This window comes from Cupressus sempervirens, chromosome 7 (assembly GCF_028749045.1).
Source record: "Cupressus sempervirens isolate cs-2001-9-10 chromosome 7, ASM2874904v1, whole genome shotgun sequence".
NCBI lineage: Eukaryota > Viridiplantae > Streptophyta > Pinopsida > Cupressales > Cupressaceae > Cupressus > Cupressus sempervirens.
In genome coordinates, this window is record NC_143124.1 from 799,155,901 (window position 1) to 799,178,949 (window position 23,049).

The window sequence follows — 23,049 nt, forward strand, 5'->3', positions numbered from 1 at the left end:
AGAAGCTCTGTTTGAAACTAGAAAACATACTCCGTATGCCTGATCAGTATGTATTCAGCTGTACTTTTCATAAATGATGTTAAAACGTCAATATATATTCATAAAAGGTAAAGCAAATGATCAGTTCATATAAATGGATTCATTCCAGTAATATGAATGTGTTAGACATTTCTTAACTTAATCAAAACATTTTAATATGTGGATAAGGCTAAAGACATGGGTAACTGATTGGAATAATTGATAGAAGAATAAGACTCAAAGAAATATATTGCAAAAATCAAAATACAAACGGTAATCATAAAAAGACATCTTTTCATAAAGGTGAACTCATTATTTATAAGTGTGTAAGTATAATTGTATCAATAAATACTAACAAAGATCTTAGTCAAAGTTTGAGTTACAAGATTTTAGGTATAAATAATAAAGACATTACGAACATCTTCGGAGAAAAATTCCTCAACAATGTCCAGCTGAAAATATTTTCAAATTCAATTTTCTGTTAAATATGCAAGGACAAAATCAGAGATACATATCCCATCTCTTGTCTCCGATGTCTTATTGAAATGAGAATTTTCTTTGTACGAATTTTAAAGTCTTGGCCTCCAGGCATATTACCAATCAAAAAATAATAATAATATTGTAATTGTGATAATATGTTTATATTGATATATACAATTATATGATCTAATAATATAGTAATATAATTATTTAATATTAAATATATTAATATATTTTAATAAGTGTGGTAATCCTTGGTGAATAGTCACCTCTCTCATATATATAATGAGATGTGTGTTCTCATAAAACTATAAGTGAGAAATAAAAAAATAAATGAGCACACTAGGAAAAACATGGTATTAGAGTGGGTTCCCTATCAACCTATGAGGTCTAACAAATCTAGAGATTTTGCAGTCAACCTCACATGGTATGACCAAGCAATATAGGGAAAACTTAGAAGACTAGAATTCAACGGAGGTGGATAGTCTAGCATAAAATAAGGAGATGAAGGAATTGAAATAGTCATTAGCATTCATGATCGACACATAACCGAGAAAAGAAATAGCTTGCGATTTACTAGAGTTGACTCCACTAGTCCACTCTCTACAATTTATCTCAACATGTTGCAGGGTCCACTACTATTGATTCCTAAGGGGATTGAATAGCCGAAGTGAGCGGCAATGGAGAAATGAGGAATAGAGGTCGTTGTTAAATTAACAAACTTGAAATTTTCCTGTGCACACAAGTCCAAATGGGTCTCCAACTTAGAGAGTGGCCCATTTATTACTAGTATCCAAGCAAAGTGTAGTTGCAAGTGGAATAAAGAAACTATTATGTTAGTACTTGTTAAAGCTAGTCGGGTTGGGTAGTTAGGTGGTGAGGAAATGAGTCGGTTGGTTTCCAACGAACCGACCCTTCTATAAATATTTGGAACATTGGTATTGTACTCATGTTGGTTTTTGGTATCAATAAAGAAATCATTTCCTTGCCTACTGATATTGTGGTATGTTCTAGGTTTTACTTCATATGTATTAATTTGATTATTCTGTATATCTGAGAGAAAGTCTGTGATATTCCAATCTACATTTTTGGCGCCATTGCCTAAGTCTGAACCTGTAGGTCGACAGGATGGAATAATGGGAAGGCCCTTTGTACCGCTCATCCAAGTAATAAATAGTGACGGGAAGTGGAGGAAATAACCAAGGAAGATCAGTTGACACGTGATTTGGTGTCGGCATGGGAAGTTGCGGTTGATCAGTACGTACGAAGGGAAGCCGAGAGAACGGTTCCTGAAGGTACAGTACGCAACAAACTTCCAGTGCCACTAGCGATGTACGATCTCCTAGGAGAGATTTCTTGCCTGTTAGCAAGCAATTTGTTACAAGTAAAAGAGAAAGACAATAAAATTGATTCATGCCCCTAATTCCAAATATATATCGCAGGTGAGTAGAAGGAGAAGAAACTGAGGAAGAAGTCGACTTGAGGGTACTACGTCGCCAGCAGCAGCAGGGGAGACGCCATAACTTAAAGGGAGGACAAGAGGATTCCACAAGAATCCAAGAAGGATTAATCGAGCATACAATCGAAGGTATAGCAAATTTGGTAGGTATAGCAAATTTGGTCATCTCGGAGACACCAGCAAGGAAGTTGGGAGACAAAAATCCAGAGACGCCTATGGGAAAAGATCTCCGATAGGGGCAAAGTCAAGAAGAAGAAGATACTTTCAATAGTTCCTCCTCGAGAGCGAACTTCCAGTCAGGAGGAAGTGTTCCATCCGAAGTTCAATCCAAAGGAAGTGTTTCATCGGGAGGTGTCTCGTCGAGAGGAAGTGTTGGGGGAAGTGTTCCATTGGGAGGAGGTGTTCCATCAGGAGGAAGTGTTGGAAGAAGTGTTCCCACAAGAGGGAAAAAAACCTCACATAATGGCTATAGACAAACAAAAATTGCAAAGGTTCACAGGGGATGGCTCAGACGATCCCGCTCGGCAATGTAAAATGTGCATAACAATATGGCAAGTGAATGGAGAAAATGACCAGCGGAATGGTTAAAAGCCTTCCGCACCACACTAAGGGGTATTGCCATTGATTGGTATACTGACTTGGACGCAGCAAAGAAAAACACCTAGAGTAATATCCGCACAGTTTTTGAAGAGGAATTCAAACTGCTGAGAGACGATGATGAAATTGTAACATAGATTTATAACAAAAGACAAGGGAAGAGTGAATTTGTCAAAGCCTATACTAGACAACTGAAAGAGCTCATAAGGAAACTGGACAGCAAGCCGGCAAATGGACTGAAGAAATGATGGTTCACTGAAGGACTAACACTGTCCCTTAGAAAAAAATGAAGATAGATCCACCATCAACCTTTGGGGATGCGTGTACTCGCACCATGGACATAGAAAATGCGAGTAAAACCTCTAAGACAAGAAGGAATGGAAGCTCCAGTGAAAGTTCGGAAGCGAGCGAAGAAGAATCCAAAACTATTCAGGCCTTGAGAAAAGATCTGAGATGACTGATGAAGGAAGTGGCCGGGAGTAAAGAAGAAAAGAAAGGAGAGAACTCTAGTGTACTGACTGTGAAAGGAAGGCCATACATAAGGATCTTGCCCGAAGAAAGCATTCTACGAGATTTGTCAAGTAATGGGGCATACAATTAAAGATTGTCCTTACAATTTAAAAACATAGAGCGCTCAAGTATACCTGACCCAAGGGGAGAAATCCACACCACCCTCCACTCCTCAGAAGAATACAAATACGGAAGCCTCACCAGGAGGATACAGAAACAATAGGAGAGGAAGTAACAATAATAGCAATAACAACACACGCCAGCGTCCACTTCAGTATGATTCCAAAGGGAGACCAATGACCCAGTGTAGGAGATGCAATGAATGGGGGCACTTTGCACGAGATTGCCAAAGCGGAGGAGGGAAAAATGGAGGGATGCTCTGTAAATGGTGTGGGCCAGGCAATCATGAAAATGCAAATTGCTCGAGACAAAAGGGATTAAATATGTTAGACATTGAAGATGTAAAAGATGAAATTCTGGTGATCACCAGGATGCAAGCCAGAAAATTAACCTACCCAGATGCTAGTATGGAGACAGAAAGATTTCATGAAGCAAAGAAAGACATTCAAGATAGCACAGGGGAGCGAGGAAAGACAACGTCGAAAAAACCTAATTCCAATAGGGGTATAACAAATATTGTGAGGCAGTACTGGAAACTGCTATCCCAGTAAAAATAGGTGATTTATTAGAAACATTACCTCAATTGCAGGTGGCACTAACACGAGGGGCAAAACCAAAAGAGACAACCTCAAAGAAAGAGAAGGAAGGATAAGTACACATAGAAGACAATACATTGTTCACCATAGGGATGGGGAGAACACCAACAGTAGTAGAGATGGAGATACTAGGGTGCAAACTCTCAAATACTATTGTGGATGGAGGTTCCAGTGTAAATGTCTTATTAAAAGAAACATGGAAGGAATTAGGTAAACCTACACTCCAGCCCTCGACATTTCAACTATTAGGAGTAGACCAACATGGAATCAAGAGTATAGGAATGCTGATGGGACAAAAGTCATCGTTGGTACGCAACAATTTTTTATTGATTTGGTGGTTATCCCTTTAGAAAAGAAAGGGTACGATGCTTTATTAGGTAGGGGACGGTTGGTCGCAGCAAAAGCTACCCATAACTGAAAACGGAACACGCTATCTATTGAGACTGAAGGAAGAAAGTAAATCATAGATCTCAGAAACCAGTTAGTAAGTCAGGACTTGGCATCAAACTCTGAAGGAGAAAACTATGAAGGGATGGAACCAGATGAGGAAGGGGTGCTCAAACAATGACACAAATTCCCTTAATGGATTATTCCACTGGCAAATGTGAGACTATGAAGTTTTCCATGCAGAATGTAATATATTACAAATACAAGACTCTCAATTGGAAGGAAGGTACCCGAAGGAATACACGGAGTATAAAGAGAATGCGGCAGTAAAGTTATCTACTTTGGATAACAAACCTATCAGAGACCTAGTAAATGTGTCTGAGTTAAAAGCGTATGAGAGACAGAATAACGAGACAAATAGCTATTTCATAAATATAAAAGAGGAAAAGAATGAAAAGCAAAAAGAGAAAAAACTGAACCAAGTCCTTATAAAGAGACGGAGTCACAAAACATGACCAAAAACATTACTCGAAGAAACAGAGAAGGAATTGCCAGAGAAGGAAGTAACAGACAGGAAATTGCAGAGGTGTTCGTACGGACAGCTGTACGAGAAGGAAGGATGCCCAAGAAAGTCGTACGACAACAGGGCAAAGTACAACATCACCAAATCAATTCTGTACAGCAGCAGGGCAGAGTACGGCAACACCAAATCAATTCCGTACGGGACCAAGGCAGAGTGCGACATCACCAAATCACATCCATACGGAAACTAGGCACAATGCGACATTTCCAAATCGTAGCATTTGAACATAGCAGCGTACGGCAACAAGAAGTAAACTGCGTACACCTTCCATCCAAGGCCGTACAACATCCATCCACGTCCATATGGCATTTATTTGCATTCGTACAACATCAAAGGCAAAGATTCTCATCCATACAATTGCCCGTATGGCAAGGGAGCATAAGAAGTAATTCCATACGGCAAGGGGACATAAGAAGTAATGTCGTACAGCAGGTAGAGTCACTCATACGGCAGCAGTCTGGAGGAGTACAACAGACAGAGGTACGACAAAAATAGGCATTCCTAGTACTTGAGAAATTCGTACAGAATCCAAGACAACACATGAAAGTTGGTTACAAGCAATCACTTCGAAAGGACAGTTGGTACAGGTGGCATATACAACCAGTTCACAAGATTTGTGAATTAACACAGCGACACACGATGGTGAAACTAAGCATTGGAAATCCGAGCATGGGAAACATTATCCACTCCAAAAAGAAGAAATCTGCCCTATTGCAAGCAAAGGAGGTAAGGAAGATGAAAAAACGTAAAGGGAAAGTGGCATAGAAAATCACAATCACTGCTGAGAATATTACATTTGAGAGTGTGATGGGAAGTGAGTGCAGGGTTTGGTGGGAGAAAGCAGAAGCAGATCATCCCCTCGAAAAGGCATTGTGCGCAGTAGAGGTAGAAAAAATAATTTTTATGCTATTTTTTGAATTAAAAGAATTTGATACTATACTATGAAATTTAATTACAGGTTATGAGAAATCATGCCATAAATCTATACTACAGCATTTTCAGCAACAGCTGACAGTTTCTTATTCACCAGAAGAAATAAGTAGGGTTTTCGGAATCCCCAACTGAGAGCAAGAAGTGGAAAAAACTTCTATGATAGTAGAGGACAAGAAATGGTTGAAATTAATGTGCAAGAAAGATCTTACAAAATTGGAATGGGAAGGAATCTTGAAGAACAGTAGGGGTCTGAAGAAAATTTTAATAGCAAACGATGAATGGCGCTATGTTGTAGACTTGGTTAAAAGCAAGCTCACTACGGGCAGATGTACATCCAACATTGCCCTGTGGATGTTACCTGAAGTTGAGGGATTGTATAAAGGACAGGTGTATAACTAGGCTAAATTTCTTTTTGATAGACTGCAAAAATTCATGGAGCTAAAACATAAAGCCTTTTACATGCCTCATCATACGGTGGCCTTGTTCTTAGAAGCAGTACGCACTCAGGTGAGCAGTGAGCACTGAAGAATTCTGGTACCAACTAATAGGCTGGAGCCCTACAAGCCGGCTATGACATACTGGCTGCATATGGATACCATGGGATCTCACAATGAAGGAGAACCTAAGAAATAGAAATCGAAACAAACAGTAGTGATCGAAGAAGTGAAAGAGGAGGATGATGGAAGTTCAGAAGAAGGCAGCAATATGGATTTGTCCTCCTCAATCTCACAGGAGGCGGAGACCCGCTTGAGTCATCTACAGGGGACTCCACACACGGTGACGTTTTTACCACCTACAAAGGGGCCACTTCCAACAGGGGTAGCAGAACCTTCTAAACTTTACCGGAAACCATCTAGTGATCCCGACAAAATTGAGGCAGCAGATACTTCTAATCCAAATCAAGTAGGAGTTAAGGAAGGACCAGGTGGTAGGCAACAAATTCTGACATGGGGAGCTTCCAGAATATTAGTTCCGAAGATGGAGCCGCTTATCATTCCAAAACAACCCTCCCGTACTAAAGTCATAGATTTGAGGTGCCAAACAAAGTGTGCCCATGAAGTGAGGTTACAAACACCTCTTGGTCCAAAAGTAGTCCATCTGGTTGCTCTTGTGGTACAACCAGCAGGAGGATAGGAGAAAAGTGGAAAAATTCACACCTAGGGTAGCATGACGACACTAGTTGATGCGGATGTGATCAAGACAGATACCATCCTAGAGGAAACAGACAGGTTACTCGAAGAGAAAGGCATGGTGTCTTTACCCATAGAGACAATTGCTGAGGTACAAAGTGAGCGCAGGGAACCACTAGACATAGCCTCTTTTGCAATCAAGGCCAAACTGTTCCTCACTAAGCTTCATGCCATGGAGCAGTGTACTCGGAAGATTGTGGAGCAAACCAGGGCTCAGAATCTGGAAACTATCATCAGGGTAGCAGAGGCCTTGGCCGCCTTTATGTAGACTAACTATCATGCAAATTGGGGACTACTGGAACAGGGTGGCTATTCAGAAGACATGGCCACTACATGGACGAGCAGCTCTATCATTTCCGTGGGACAGGAACAATCGCCTCTCGTAGAGGCATTGGCAACAATGGAGGTTGTCTTTCAGGGAATTTTTTTTAAACTTCCAAAAGAAAGACACCTAGCTAAACTGTTGGGGCTAGAAAGAAAGAGTCTTCAACTGCAGTGGGAAGCGGAGAAAGTTACTATGCAGGAAGCCTGGAACAAAGAAAAAACTGAATTGGAGAGCAAGATCGCGGCCGTAGAAACTAAAAAGATGGACGCATTATGGGTATTGCAGGGCGTTCGGACGAAGCAGAAGATAGCTGAGCGAGACCTGCAACAGCTAAGGGGAACTTCGAGCTCAAGGACGTCTTCCCATCCTTTCTCTTGAAATCAAAGTTGTTTTGTTGGTTTCATGTTCTACAGTCGTCTAGAAGACGACTTCTTTTTTTGGGGGGACGAATAGATGTAGTTAAAAAAAAGTAACTATTATGTTAGTACTTGTTAAAGCTAGTTGGGTTGGGTAGTTAGGTGGTGAGGAAATGAGTCGATTGGTTTCCAATGAACCAACCCTTCTATAAATATTTGGAACATTGGTATTGTACTCATGTTGGTTTTTGGTATCAATAAAGAAATCGTTTCCTTGCCTACTAGTATTGTGGTATGTTCTTGGTTTTACTTCATATGTATTAATTGGATTATTCTGTATATCTGAAAGAAAGTGTGTGATATTCCAATCTATAGCAATTTGGAGGCCAAACATTAGATTATTGAATCGCTCCTATTGGTGCTAGCCACAAGCATGATTTTATAAATAGCAGATTAATTTTCAAAGAGTCAATAAATATAATGCCCCGCCTTGCTCATTTCCATGAAAGGTAAACAACACCTGGAATAGCTTCCTTAGGTAATGAATATTACAACAACAAATAGTTGTGGGTCAATTCAGGTGACAAGTCTAGCATTGTGGCTGCATGCAAAGGCAATAAGTGATTCACACATCTATTTCTCAATACCTTAATACAGCAAGGAAAAACTGTATCAAAGCTTGTGATATTCCAGCATATACCCGATACGAAATTAGGTACTAATTTAGCCTGGCATCAATTTTCTTCACAACAAACTCCTTTCAACAGTAGCTCCAAATACAATATCCCTTCTAAAACGGTGGATTAGTGTCATTAGGTTCTATCAAATGCAATTGTGAGTGAAGGTAGTATTTGTGGTGTGCCTTCTCTCTTCACAACATTGGCGAAGGACTCTACACATATTGGCAGTCCTTTCATAGAGGGCGTTGCCAACTTCACCAAATCTATCTATGATGCATCCCAAACCTTTGGTTTAATTCGTGACTTAATGTTCAACAGAGTTGAGACAAAGGAAATTTTTAAGACCATGATTGATTTCACAATTGATATGCTTCGAGGAACATAATCATCAAATTAATAAAGCAATCATATAATATTCTGCAAGTTCCGCATTTCAGGCTCTGGAATGTTGATTGATGTCAAGAACAAATATATATGAATCTAGTCTCCTAACATGGCCTTTAGGGGTTGCCCATACAAGCGATGATACATTTATCAAGCTCTATAAAACTTGTTTTTTTGGCATGTATCTAGGCATGATACTTCTACGTCACAAGTTTTGAAGGCTGCTCATCTACCATCCATCAGTTATAAAGGAATTTAAAAGAGGTTTGAGAAATTTTGTCGCCACCTGTCCATGTTGACAATAGAGGCATTTGAGCATTAACATCATCAAATATAAAGTGTCTTATGCAATTTTCTCAATACAAAACGAAAGGTTGGTTAAGCAGTTGTATTGTAGTTGTGACAACTAAATATGATAATTGAAAATAGTTATAACTACATAAAATAGTGCATGTTGCCATATATGGTGGGTCCATTCGATAACAATCTTTCCGAACTTCCTTTGTATGTGAGTGAAGATGACAATGGAAAAGATACTCTGCAAGTATGTGTCTGCAAACCTAGGTCATCCCTTGTTGAAAGTGAGGCAATAAGCCATTTGCACTTGATACTTGATCACTTGTCACAATGTGGTACCCAGCATTACTAAAGCAAGTTGAAGTTCTTCTCAAAAGAGATGCTACTTTTTAGGTCACCAAACAGATTTTGCGAGAGTGGAGATTGCTGTCATCTTTGAGGGACATTGTAGAAGAGAAGAGGGAAGATGCTCATATTAAAACAAATGTTACTTCTGAAGTCGTAAAATATCTTTATGATTACAAATCACTAAGGGTCCGTTTGGTTGTTGGAATTGAGGTGAAATTGGAAATGCAAATATCCAAACTCCCAAATTCATAGTCTGTTTCCAAAAAAGAAAAATGGAATTGGAATTTCCAAATTCTATTTTTGCCAAAATGAGCAATACCAATCTTCCACATGAAAAGGTGGAATTGGGAAACCAATTCCAATTCTACTTTTTAATAGACCAAATTTTTAGGATTCGTGCCCGCATTTACCCTAAAAATCTCCAATGAATTAGAAGAGTTGTGTGCACCGAAAAATAAATCTTGACACCCATGGAGGAGTTGACAGCCGACTATTGTTGAATGAGGGCGCAAGGTGTTGTTGAGAGTAAGGTCTCGATTGTCTAGTGTTTGTTGGGTGTGGCTAACCATCATGCCTCCTAGTTAACCTAATTGCTTCCACCAAACGCCTGGAAATAGGCATGTCGATCCTTTGTCATAGACTTCATGTTTTGTGCGCGTGAAGATGGGGAGGGATCTAAATTTTATCTCTGTCTTCTCCAATGTTTCTCTCGACACACTGGGCTTCACAATTGCCCCGCCCATAAATTGGAGTGATATTGTTATTTCGAAATCTTCGTCAAAGTACGAAGGGATTTCGACCTCTTCATCCATTCTCACTGCAACTATATATTTTTGTTTACCTAGTTTTGGAATATCCATTCTCAATTATATGGTTCTAGAACATTTGGGCAATGAATTACATTTGTGGAGATTTCTTTATTGGTGTTTGTGGACATATTGTTTGTTGCATAATGTCTATAAAAACTTGCCTCTTCAATGGCTGCTCCACATTGCTTATAGTAGATGAAAATTCGTGGAATATTTTAGGCTGCCCACTAAGCTTCTTTGCTTTGGAATCTTAACATGAAATGTCATGGCCAGAGGTCAATAAAACTGTGAGGTTGGTTGCAGATTCAAACCAAATGCAGAAAATGATCCTCCCACTCATATGGTTTTAATTATATTCCAAAAACAATATTCCGGATTTGGAAATTCCAGAATTGGCTAATTCTAGCATTGTAGAATTTCATCATTCTATAATTCCAGTGACCACACGGACCCTAAGTGAATGGATACTAGTGATGCTTGAATAAAGATTGTTTCTACAATTACCAAAGAGCTTTATAAATGTAGATTGATATGCAATTGAGAAATATTTTATGAGTTTTTGATATTGAAAGAGAGACTACTTCTCAAAGTGCAAATAATTTTTATGAGTGAAACTAACCTTTTCAAAAGGGTGAATCAAAGCTTATAAATCTAGAGAAATATCGCAAAAGCCGCTTGTGTAGGAGAGAAGGTGGCCTCTCTTTATTGATTGAATAGGGGCCCCCCGACCTAACTTAGAAAACAGGTGGAGAAGTGGGTGGGATTCCGTAGGCAAGCCTTGAGATTCTATCATGGTTGACTGAAACTGCTCTGATCCGACTCACTGAGAAAGGGAAGGTCAGAGATGCCTCGTCGACTATGCATAGGGATCCACCAAAGGGAGAACAACATTAGATCTAAAGTTTGCCTGCAGTGAGTGAAATGTATAAAACATGGCTTCAACCCAACCAATGGTCCTTACTATACGAGAATTGCCTAGAGGGCATTATCCTTTGACTACAAGAGATAAGTATTTTTCTTATCATGAATTTTATGTAGTTAATTCATGTTATAACAATGGGATAGTGAATCTTGTATGATTCTAGCTATGAAAAGGGGGTCATTTCCCTTTGGGATAGTTTTGTTCTATGAATTTCTTGTAATATCTCTCTGAAATGCTTTCAAAACGGATGAAGAGGCATAAGGGATTGCATTCAAGGGGAAAAGATCTTTGATGCTTGCAATCATGGGACTGAGTTGATGGCTGAAAACATTTCTTCGAAGAGGAGGAAATAACATTCAAAGAGAGTCTAATAGAAACCTTTAGAAGCAATCGTGGACGAGGTCAAGAGGTTAACTTTAGTGCTTGGAGCTTTACTTGGAGAATCTATAGGATCTACTTCTATTGACATCCAAGGACCTTGGTCAAGTTGATTAAGACGAAGAAATTTGAGGTGTTAGCCTTCGTAATGCATTTTTCTTTTGAGATGAAATTTTGTGGTTTTAGACCTCCTAGTGCATTTTTTTCTGAGACAAATAAATTTGAGGTGTCGACCCTCATAAAGCATTTTGTTCTAAGATGCATAAAATTGGTGTCAACCCTCATAGTGCATTTTTCTCTAAGACAGATAAATTGGAGGTGTCAGCCCTTGTAGTGCATTTTCTCCAAGACATAAATATGAGGTGTCATCTCTCAGTGCATTTTTCTCTAAGACAGAAATTTGAGGTGTCAGTCCTCGAAGTGCATTTTTTATGAGATTGAGAGATTGAGGTGTTAGCCCTTGTAATGCATTTTTCCTCTGAGACAGAGAAACTTGAGGTGTAAGCCCTGATTACCACCCTCTAATATGGTTGATGGTATATGTCACATGTGTGACACAATGACAATACCACATGAGAGAATTTGTGGTCACTTTCTTGTACTTGAGTGTTCACACTCTAGATGAGCCATGGTGAATATCATTATAAGGTGACAATATCACAATGATATCTTACCATCATTGTGAGGTGACGATCCCACAATGATGGTTGACATCTCATGAAGTAACATTTATGGATAGCCATAATGGTGGATATCATGTGAGGTGATATCTATGGATATGCCAAATTAGTAGATATTACCTCTGGAAATGTCTATAAGCCATAATGGTAGATATCACATGAAATGATATTTATGGAAAGCCATGGCCCATAATGCTAAATATCGCACAATGTGATATTTATGGAATGCCATAATGGTGAATATCGCACAATGTGATATTCATGGAATGCCATAATGGTGAATATCACATAAGGTGATATTTATGGAAAGCTATAATGGTGTATATCGAAGTGATATCTATGGATATGCCATGATGATTGATATCACAAGAGATGATATCTTTCCACATATGAATGCAGCTATTGTGGTCAATCACTACACTAAGGAAAAGTAATTTGTAAATAAGTATTCTACCCTAGCTAAGAGGGAGTGTTGATTTTATTGTAGTTGTGGTCGGGATCCACAAGCCAACTATTAATTGTGAGATAATAATTATATTATTATGTGATAAAAAAATTATAATATTATATAATAAGATTATTATTATTATATTATATTAATAACATAATAATTGTGATAATATATTTATATTGATAAATATAATTATTTGATATTATATTATAGTAATATAATTATATTAATATATTTTAATAAGTGTGGTAACCCTTGGTTAATAGTCACCACAGGTTAGGCAAGTTGGTATGACGTTGTGGGTAGATCCCCAAGGTCTTGGGTTTGACTCTCCTACCTGGAAGTATTTTGTCATCCCCACTTGAGGGCAGTGTGGATTGCAACATGGCCGCAAGGATTAGTCTCGCCACTCGGTTTGAGTCATTAGGATATCCTAACTGTGGTAACACTTGGTGAATAGTCACCTCACTCATGCCCCCATGGGCTAGGTGAGTTGGTCTGAGGTTGTGGGTGATCCCCATGGTCTTGGCATCGACTCTCCTGCATGGATGTATTTTGCCACCCCCACTTGGGGGCGACGCAGATCGCAACATGGCCACGAGGATTAATCTTGCCTCAAACTCACCCCATAAAGGGAACCCACTCGGTTTGAGTCGCCAACGCAATAAAGAAGAATAGTCACCTCTCTCATACATATAATGAGATGTGTGACCTCATTAAAATATAAGTGAGAATATTAAAATAAATGAGCACACTCAGAAAAAGAACAGAGCCATGTATATAAAATAAAGTGGTCACAAAGCTACATTAAAGGGACCCATAATCTTACACAACTACAAGATTTACCAAACAAAATTAAATTTTTCCAAAAAAATCTCCTGCATTGTTATGTAACTTCAACTTGTAGCATATTCTAGAATTTCTAGCAAAAATGAATACAGAATGCAAAAACTCTAGCCTGACACCATACTACAGATAATAGTAACTATTTAACACTTAAATAAAGGTTGTCTTTTTTTTTTTCTTACTTCTACTGCAATGTGTACATTTGAAGCAGAGTATAAGAGCATCAAGTCATCATGCAGTGAAAATTGCACACTGTGAGCTTCCTCTACTGTGCAAGAATTTTTGTATATAAAGAGCAATTCAAATCCCAGAAAAACTTCTTCAAAAATTGCTTCTTAGTATGCATATATTATTATCATATACAATCCAAATGTTACAAATGTAAATGGCAGAATACTTGAATGAATTAATCAAAGCTCAAACTGATCTATATATACAAAGAGGAGAGTCAAATAGAATAGAAACATTCTATTCTAGACTACACCTAAATATTAGAAACATTCTAATATTTACAGAGATATAATAAGATACAATAGTGAGCATTAAAAAGAAACATGAAGGTTATTTTAATACCCCCCCTTAATGCTCAATCTATTTACTACACCAATAGATTCCTTGAATTTAACAAATTTGTCAGGACCAAGGGGTTTTCTAAAAATATCTGTTGATTGCTCTGAGGTAGGAACATAGCGTAACTGAATAGATCCATCTTCTACTAATTGTCGGATGTAATGGCAATGAAGCTCTATGTGCTTGGTTCATTTATGAAACACTGGGTTCTTGGCAAGTTTGAGTGCGCCCTGATTGTCTGAAAACAAAGAAGTCGGACCTGCTTGACGAATATGCATATCTGCAAGCATCTGCCGCAGCCAAACTGCTTCACAAGCTGCCTTGACAGCTCCTCTATATTCTACTTCTGTAGAGGAGAGTGCATGTGCCTGTTGCTTCTTACTGGTCCAAGTAACTGTTGCAGATCCGATACTAAACCATAGCCAGAAGTAGATTTCCTGTCATCAACTGGGCCGCCCCAATTGGAATCGGTGAATCCACTGAGATGAGGAGTAGTACTCCTTGTGTAAAGAAGACCATAATCTGAAGTACCATGTACATAGCGTAACACACATTTCGCTGCAATCCAATGATCAGTCTTCGGGTTTGTCATGAACCGTGAGATGTAGCTGACTGCAAAACTGAGATCAGGTCTAGTAGTAGTAAGGTAGATGAGACTACCTACTAGCTGCCTGAAGAGTGTTTCATCTAAAAGAGGAGAAACAGATTGTGCGGACAATTTCAGACCAATCTCCATAGGAGTGGAGGTAGATTTGCAATCCTGCATTTGAAACCTATCAAGCAAACTTCTGGCATACTTCGACTGAGACAAAAAAATACTGTTGTCAGTCTGCCAAACCTCAATACCTAAACAATAATGAAGCAATCCGAGATCTGTCATATCAAAAGTTCTGCATAGATCCTGTTTGATTTCTGAAATCAAATGTTCTAAATTTCCAGTAATGATCAAATCATCCACATAGACAACAAGAAAAAGAATATCATTACCAGAGTGTTTAATATACAGATTATTGTCTGACGGACTACGCTGAAATCCTTGAGCAACCAAGTAATGATCAATCTTTATGTACCAAGCCCTAGGGGCCTGTTTAAGACCATAGAGGCCCTTCTGGAGTCTACGTACTTTCTGTTCTGAACCGGCAACCTCAAAATCTTGGAGTTGCGTCATGTAGACTTCTTCCTGTGATTCACCATTGAGAAAGGCGCTCTTCACATCCATTTGATGAACTTTCCAACCATACTGAGCTGCAATTGCAAGAAGAATGCGAATAGTGCTCATCTTGGCTGTCGGTGCAAATGTCTCCTCGTAATCAATGCCTTCGCGTTGGGTGAATCCTCGAGCAACAAGTTTGGCTTTGTATTTGTCCAAGGTACCATCTGCATGGTACGTGACCTTATAGACCCATTTACAGCTAATGGGTTTCTTCCCAGGAGGGAGATCTGAAAGAACCCAAGTGTGATTCTTTTGAAGACTCTGAAGCTCAGCATCCATTGCTTGTTCCCATTCTGGAATTCCTTTGGCCTCTGCATATATCTAGGGCTCAGGGATACTGTGGATGTTGGCCATAAGAGCTATATTAACTATGTTGTGTTGAAGGCTCTTATTTCTAGAGGTTCTACCCTCAATGAGTTTATCAAGACGAAGATCACTAATCATTTGAGCCCACCATTTTGGCAGAAGAGTCGAGGAGCCAATATCAAATGCTGTCGAAATAGCTGGATGAGAAGCAAGAGCAGGAGTTGTATTATCTGGAAGTGACTGAGATGGTGTATCAGTAGCATCAGATGACTCATATAAAATAGAAGAACCCAAGTCAAAGATTGCTGAAGACTGAATCTCAGAATGTGGTGGGGAGTCAAAGAGCGGAAATGGTCCAAATTCCTCATCAAACACAACATCGCGACTGAAGATTAAACGATCAGTATTTACATCAATCAGTCTGTAGGCCTTATGTGTGTGACTGTATCCTGTAAACATAAGTTTCTAGCTTTTGGAATCCAACTTAGTGCGTTTGGCATCAAGAATCCATAAATATGCCAGAGAGCCAAAAACTTTCAAATGGTTGATCCTAGGTTTGCAACCAGACCAGGCTTCCTCAGGAGTCTTATGATTAACTGCAAGGGTGGGTGACCGGTTAAGAAGGTAGACAGCTGTGGATACTGCTTCTGCCCAATATTTTCTGGGAACATTTCTATGTTCTAGCATAGCCCTAGCCATTTCTGTGATGGTACGGTTTCAATGCTCTACAACACCATTTTGTTGAGGGTTGTGAGGTGTGGTGAACTGACGTCTAATGCCATGAGTAGTACAGAAGGCAGAGAAAGCAGAAAAACAGAATTCCCCCCCATTATCGGTCCTAAGAGTACGGATGGAGGAACCAAACTCTTTTTCTACTAGAGCTTTAAACTGCTGAAATACAAGAAAAGCATTTGATTTTTGCTTAAGAAAATATACCCACATTTTGCGACTGAAATCATCCACAAAGAGTAAAAAATACCTGTTCCCAGTAATAGGAGTATTCGTAGGACCACATATATCAGCATGGACTAGCTGGAGTACTCTGTATGCCCGCCATGATTCACCATTCTTAAATGGTGTCCTATGTTGCTTCCCTGCTTGGCAAGCTCCGCAAACGCAATGGTTATGGGTCTGAATATTAGGTAGGCCATGGACTAAATTATCTCGAGCAAGTTGTGCTAGATATTGAATGTTCAGATGACCGTATCGCTGATGCCAGAGACTGCTGAGAGTGGATGATTCGGCAATGAAGGCATGCTCAAGGGAATCGCCTGAATCTACAAGCCTATAAATACCATGATCCTCAAGACCGAAAGCAAGGGTAGTGTAAGAAGCACGACCAATAATCGAACACTTATTTCCACTGAAAAACTGAGGAGAGTGCTTCATAATCTAACTAACAGACAGAAGATTATGTTTCATGCCAGGAACATAACATACATTGAGAAACATGAGTTTTCTTCCTCCAGACTGAATTTGAACATTGCCCTTGCCGACAATATTGTATTCTTCGCCGCCTCCAAAGATTACTGAGTCAGAATAGGGAGTGAATTCAACAAATCAATCACGCCTATGAGTGAAATGTCGGGAGGCACCAGAATCGATGTACCAGGCAAAAGATTTCACGTGATTTACAAGTGTACTGGCCATAAAGGCATGGTAGATAGATTCTTTCTGCTTTGAATGTTGGGCAGCATTGGCTTGTTGTTTAATTGAGTCCGACTTCTGATGCTGCTGATACAGATGCTTATAATATGTGAATATTTCAAATGGCACAAACTTCGAGGTGAGAAAATGAAAGACCCAAAAAAATTGGAGTACCCAAAAAAGAGCTCGAAAAACCTAGAAATAAAATGTTGTCAGAATCCGGATCCGCTGGCTCGAAAATCGAGGCACAAAAAATGAGGCACCTAGAAAAATTTGATGAAGACCCATTTGAGATTTCAAAAAATCCACCAAGAATATGTGATCAAAATTTTTTTCCGAAGTCAAAAAACTAGGGTTTCGAGCAGAATAACAGTCAGCGGCCAAAGAGGTCAAAAAGGCAGAAAAATGATGTTTGCAAGTGAAAAAAACAACAAAACCCAGCAGCTGAAATGCGAGCAAAATATCCAACAGGGATAGACAGACCTGTTTTTGAAAAAAACAACCCAAAAATCCCACTTTTTGAGATCTGGGTGTGAACAGATTTGAAAAAATGACTTCCAAATTTGAAAAAACGACCTTCAAATTTGTGATTTACAAAGTAAGCCACGGGTTTCCAAGAAAAAAAATTGGCAGAAAACAAATCCACAATTTTCCAAGAACGCCAGTAGCTGAAGACAATTTTTCAGTCGATTTGCACAAAGGGTTTAAACCCTAGCTCTGATACCATGTTACAAATGTAAATGGCAAAATACTTGAATGAATTAATCAGAGATCAAACTGCTCTATATATACAAAGAGGAGAGTCAAATAGAATAGAAAAATTCTATTCTAGACTACACCTAAATATTAGAAACATTCTAATATTTACAGAGATATAATAAGATACAATAGTGAGCATTAAAAAGAAACATGAAGGTTATTTTAATACCAAATGCTAGGCTATACAATTAAGATTGCAAAACATCAATAATATAGATTTTGTAGCCTATAAAACACATATTCTATGGTCAAAGGATCAACAATTTCAAAGGACAACAAACAGGTCAGATATCAACATGTTAAAAGTTTTGAAACTACTTGTCAAAACTTCACCTCATATGATGTTTCTCCGCATGCACACGAGATGCGGACCGTAACTGGACAAGGTGCACAAGTCTCTCTGCATAAACATTAATGAAATCTTCAATATGGACAACACATGCAGAACATTTGGTTTGTTCACTATTGGAAAGAACAATAGAATTATAACTAAAATTTTCACTAAAAAATGGCAAACCAATCAAACAAATTCTTTTCTTAAGAAGACATAATTAAATCAGTCCTTAAGATGGAAAAGAAAAAGAAAGGTACAAAAACATTTTGGGAAAGTACCAGAACTAGGATGTGAACTTAGTATTTTGATGCTGCATAGTTAAAGAAGTGGCTATTATTAATGTTTATAAAAAATTATTAAGGAAACATCAAAGTCTGGCTGTGAACAATTAAAATTAAACTGCTAATCACAGTTATTTATAAACACATTTGACACATCATATACAAAAGGTTGATGAGATGTCTATATCTATACTACAGAAGTCAAGGAAACTAAAAACAATAACATTGACATAAAGAAGAAAATAATGATCTGAATACATACAGATACAACTGTGGATAATGAAAACATTATTATACTACTTCCATTTACATTTGGCACATTGACAAAAAGTACAGTACAGCAAAATGTAAAGAACAGCACTAACCTTCTGGAGACAAAAAGAAAAGCTCCTAGAGAAATTAGAGAATCAGAAGATAAAACTCAGCACAGGCATGGAAAGTAGGCTTGCTGAGACAGGTGTGTTAAAAGAAAACTATATAAACAATTATTAAAAGATAGGAGTGATGAACATACAATTGTAGTGACACAAATTATACACTAAACACCATTCGATGCAAAATAGAAATTTATAGAAGTCCGAAGGAGTGAAATGCCCAATGCAGATCAAACACTTGTAAAACATTTAGCCTTCTTTTGTGGTCAACAAAAATTTATCCATACTGTCATTTCAAAAAGTAGCATCCATTTAAGAGGGATTGTTGAACATTTTCTAGTCATATGCTTGTACACATCAATTAAAGCATTCAATTATTCCAATTCATTAATGTGCAAAGTTTGGAAGAGACATCACAGTAACCATAACTCCCTAAATGTAAATACCTTTTGTCTGACTTGGATGGCGACAACACAGCTAAGTTTCAAAAAACCTAATTTATACATTGCAGGGCAAAGCATTTATTAAAAACTAAAATCACATACACAAACACCCATAAAAACACACGTGGACAGATACATAAAAAGGGAAATTTTATATTTTACTATATATTATACATACAAATAAATAAATAAATTTTTCAAAGAGAGAGATCGAAAAGAGTATTTTTTACACTAATATTTTTTAACTCAAACACTGCAAGATTAGCAGAATTAAAAGTCAAATTAAAAATGGATCTATAATTTAAACTAAAAAGTAAAGACCATAGTTATTTTCAAGTGTTCAGAAACTTTGAACCAACAAATAGCCAAATGTGCTAAATCATAAATACTATGTAATATACTTTTTATCCTTTATTTAACGATATCAATAAAATAGTAAAGCACCATTCAAATATTTTAAATTACATACTAGATTTTGAATTTTCTAGAATTTCTAATGAACATAAGGTTTTCCCAGTCCATCAACTTGAGTAGGGATTTCTGCAAAAAAACTGTGATTATTGTTAACATTTGTAGATAAGGGAAATAGATTTCTCAATCAGAGATTCAGATTTTGTTCCAACATCCAACAATGAAGTACCTGCCACACGCACACACATGCAAAACAAAATAACTAGTCTAAAACACCATTGCATGCAAATGGATTTCTGACTCCATTACTCTCCTATCTGTCAAGACCTTATGCTCAACAATGGATGCTCTAAGAAGCACATGCACAAGAATCTATGAAGAATGGACATCAAAAGATCAAATTAAAAATGCAAATATGATGAATGTTAATAGGCTAGTCAAGATCAGAGATGCAAGAGATATTAAATATGCAAAAACAAAGAAAGATTCATGAGGCTTAAGAATGAGACGAAAAATACATTTTATACATGTCAGGTGGGTCTAATATTAGAAAATATGCAAATTATGATATAATGAATAATAGAAATATTATGATGGAAATACGATTATTAAAAAATGGATCCACCCGATTAATAGAAAAAAGGGAGATTGATATAAGAGGAAATTTTTACATGTCTACATTTTGGCCCTCTTTGAAACAATAAAGTCTGTCGCATTTTTACATGTCTACTCTCAAGTCCTTCCCTCCTTTGATATATAGCTTGGGAAAACTCTAAACAGGAGGTTCAAAAGTAGACGATGATGTCCCATCTTTACCTTTAGGCTTTATCCTTTATTTTTTATCTCAAACCAATTGGATCAGCAGGATCAAAGTCTTTTCCATGCTTTGTTTTGATGCATTTGAGACCCCTTCTTTCCATCCAAGTGTTGGTGTTAGCAAGAATAGACTGAAATCGATCCCAAATTGAGGTACTTTCCTTACATGACCATGTAGGAGGAAGAATGGGTAACTTCTCCGCATCATGCTGAAAATATTCAGGATATAGGATTTGATCATCATCCTCAAATCCAAGAGGGATTGATGCCAAGTTGAAACCCACAATTTGCTTCACAGTCAACCGAGTATAGTCCATGCATCGTATATCCACCTCAGTATGTACATCAATCCAAAGATCTTCTAGATGATGTATGTGTAAGAACTGCTTCCTCATCTTATCATGTAACCCTCTCCAGTCAAAACAACTCCTGGCTGCAAATCTTTTCAACATGATCCATTGGAGTTCAAACTCCATGTTCTTTGCTTTAGGCACAGTATCCAATGAGTACCCACCATTCTTCAATAGGTTACGTGATGAGATCCTCACTACTGGTTGGTGCAAACTGGATTGATAAGCTTGTACCTCTATGAGTTGTCTTGCCAATTCCATTAGTCTAATTTTATCAGTAGGCTACCTTGGCAACGTGTATGGCTCTCTCTTGAAGCATCCAAGTTGGGAAATTGTAGGAACATACAACCATACTCATTTTCCTTATTCCATGCTTTATTAAAACACATCAGCATTGAAGAAAGTCATCCAAATCCACCGAGCCCGACAAAAGATAAAGGTCATAGAATGTTGGTATTTTACTTCCCAGCAACCAATAGAATTACTGGCATTCAAATCTGCAATTGAAATGGCCATGTTGAGAGGGAGGGTGTGAGTATTTGCAATGAAATGGATGAAAAATAGAAGAGACGGCATAACATTAGCGTGATTCTGTGTCATTGTTCGAGGAACTACAGTGACTTTCAAGATAAACATTGGTTAACCCATCCATTGCTGCGATTTTCAAAAGTCTTGAGAATTTGGAAGATATTGTCGTGAATGTGGATAAAGACCTTAGGGAGGTAGAGGCATCAGGGACAAACCCAATAAAGGTAAAAATAAAGTATGTGTTATTGGTAATATTTATGTTATATTCCTTCACATGTTTAATAAGACACTTTAATAATTGAGGTTATATAAAATATTGTAATTGAGAATTTATGATGGTAACAAATTTTATATATATATGTATGTATGTATGTATGTATGTATGTATGTATGTATGTATATGTGTGTGTGTGTACATATACATATATGTATATGTCTAGAACATTATGATTTTTTAAATAGATAAGTTATATAAATAATGTTTATTTAAGATATAATTTATTTATAAAAAGAGGCATGATTTTTGAAAAGTCATCACCATCATATGAAAAGAGAATATAAAAGTATGTGAAGTAGAGTCTTGAGGAGGACGAATTCTTTTATATGCTAAAATCAGTCTCAAAACCTAAGGGGATTCACTGTTGTGACATCATTTTTGACTATATGAGATAAGTATTCTCGAGTATAATTTTTTAAGTACCATATTTTTAATAAAGTAAATTCCTCTCATTTATATTTGTATACGCACTATATAAGCTATTTGCCATGATCTTTTCCTTTGAGAATGTTCTTGCAGGAAATGAGGATTGTCATTAGATTTAAAGGATCTGTTTCAGTTGATCTTTGAAGATCTTGATCATATCAAAATTAGAGGGAGTCTTGACTTCATGTAAACTTTGGGTATCATGCACGTGACTGCATTATTCAATGGGCCTACCTCCTATGTACATCACGAGGAAGTGACAACTTCCAAATGATCATCACTTGTATTTGAAAAAGTTATTGAAAGGTGACAACCTTACAATAACTTAAATTTCTATTATGATGGATATCTTACGATGTCTATGCAGATCATGATAGATTATACTTTGCATGGTGGATGTTTATATGGTACACATTATGAGAGTTCATGTGTACATACCTTATAAACATTTTTTGAATACATGGTTAATGTTATGCAAATTGATGTTCTAGAGCCATTACATAGAGTACTTGGTGAATATTATGCAACTTGATGTTTAGGAGACCATTGCTCGCAGTACTTGATGAATATCTTGCATCTCAACATTCTGAAGGCCATTACTCAAAGAGTATTTTGTGAGTATCATATATTGCTATCCTGGACATCAATACTCAAATGTGATATCGAAATGGTGAATGTCATATGTTGATATTCTAGAGACCATTGCCTTATTGAGTACATGGTGAATATCAAGTGTTGATATTCTGGAGACCATTACTCAAAGTTTTGGTGAATATCATATATTGACATTCTAAAGGCCAATACTCTCAATATCATGTGATATCAAAATGGGGGATATCTTCCAATCAAATATAGCTTTGAATTTTTCCATACCTACCAATGGTGTAATACATGTTCTATGTTTATCCTCCCTAGCCAAGAGGGAGTGTTGATGTTTTGGTAGCTTTACTAGGATAAAATTGTGA

General features: G+C 37.5%; 1 protein-coding gene across 2 annotated transcripts in view; it reads right to left on the reverse strand.

The window, feature by feature from the left end:
- Positions 1-23,049, reverse strand: part of NFXL2 (NF-X1-type zinc finger protein NFXL2) — a 133,489-nt gene that overhangs the window by 64,390 nt on the left and 46,050 nt on the right. For both annotated transcript variants that reach the window (XM_089793043.1, XM_089793044.1), the window contains exon 5: positions 18,178-18,244. In XM_089793043.1, the coding sequence (XP_089649169.1) occupies positions 18,178-18,244 (67 nt within the window). The remainder of the gene's footprint in view (positions 1-18,177; positions 18,245-23,049) is intronic.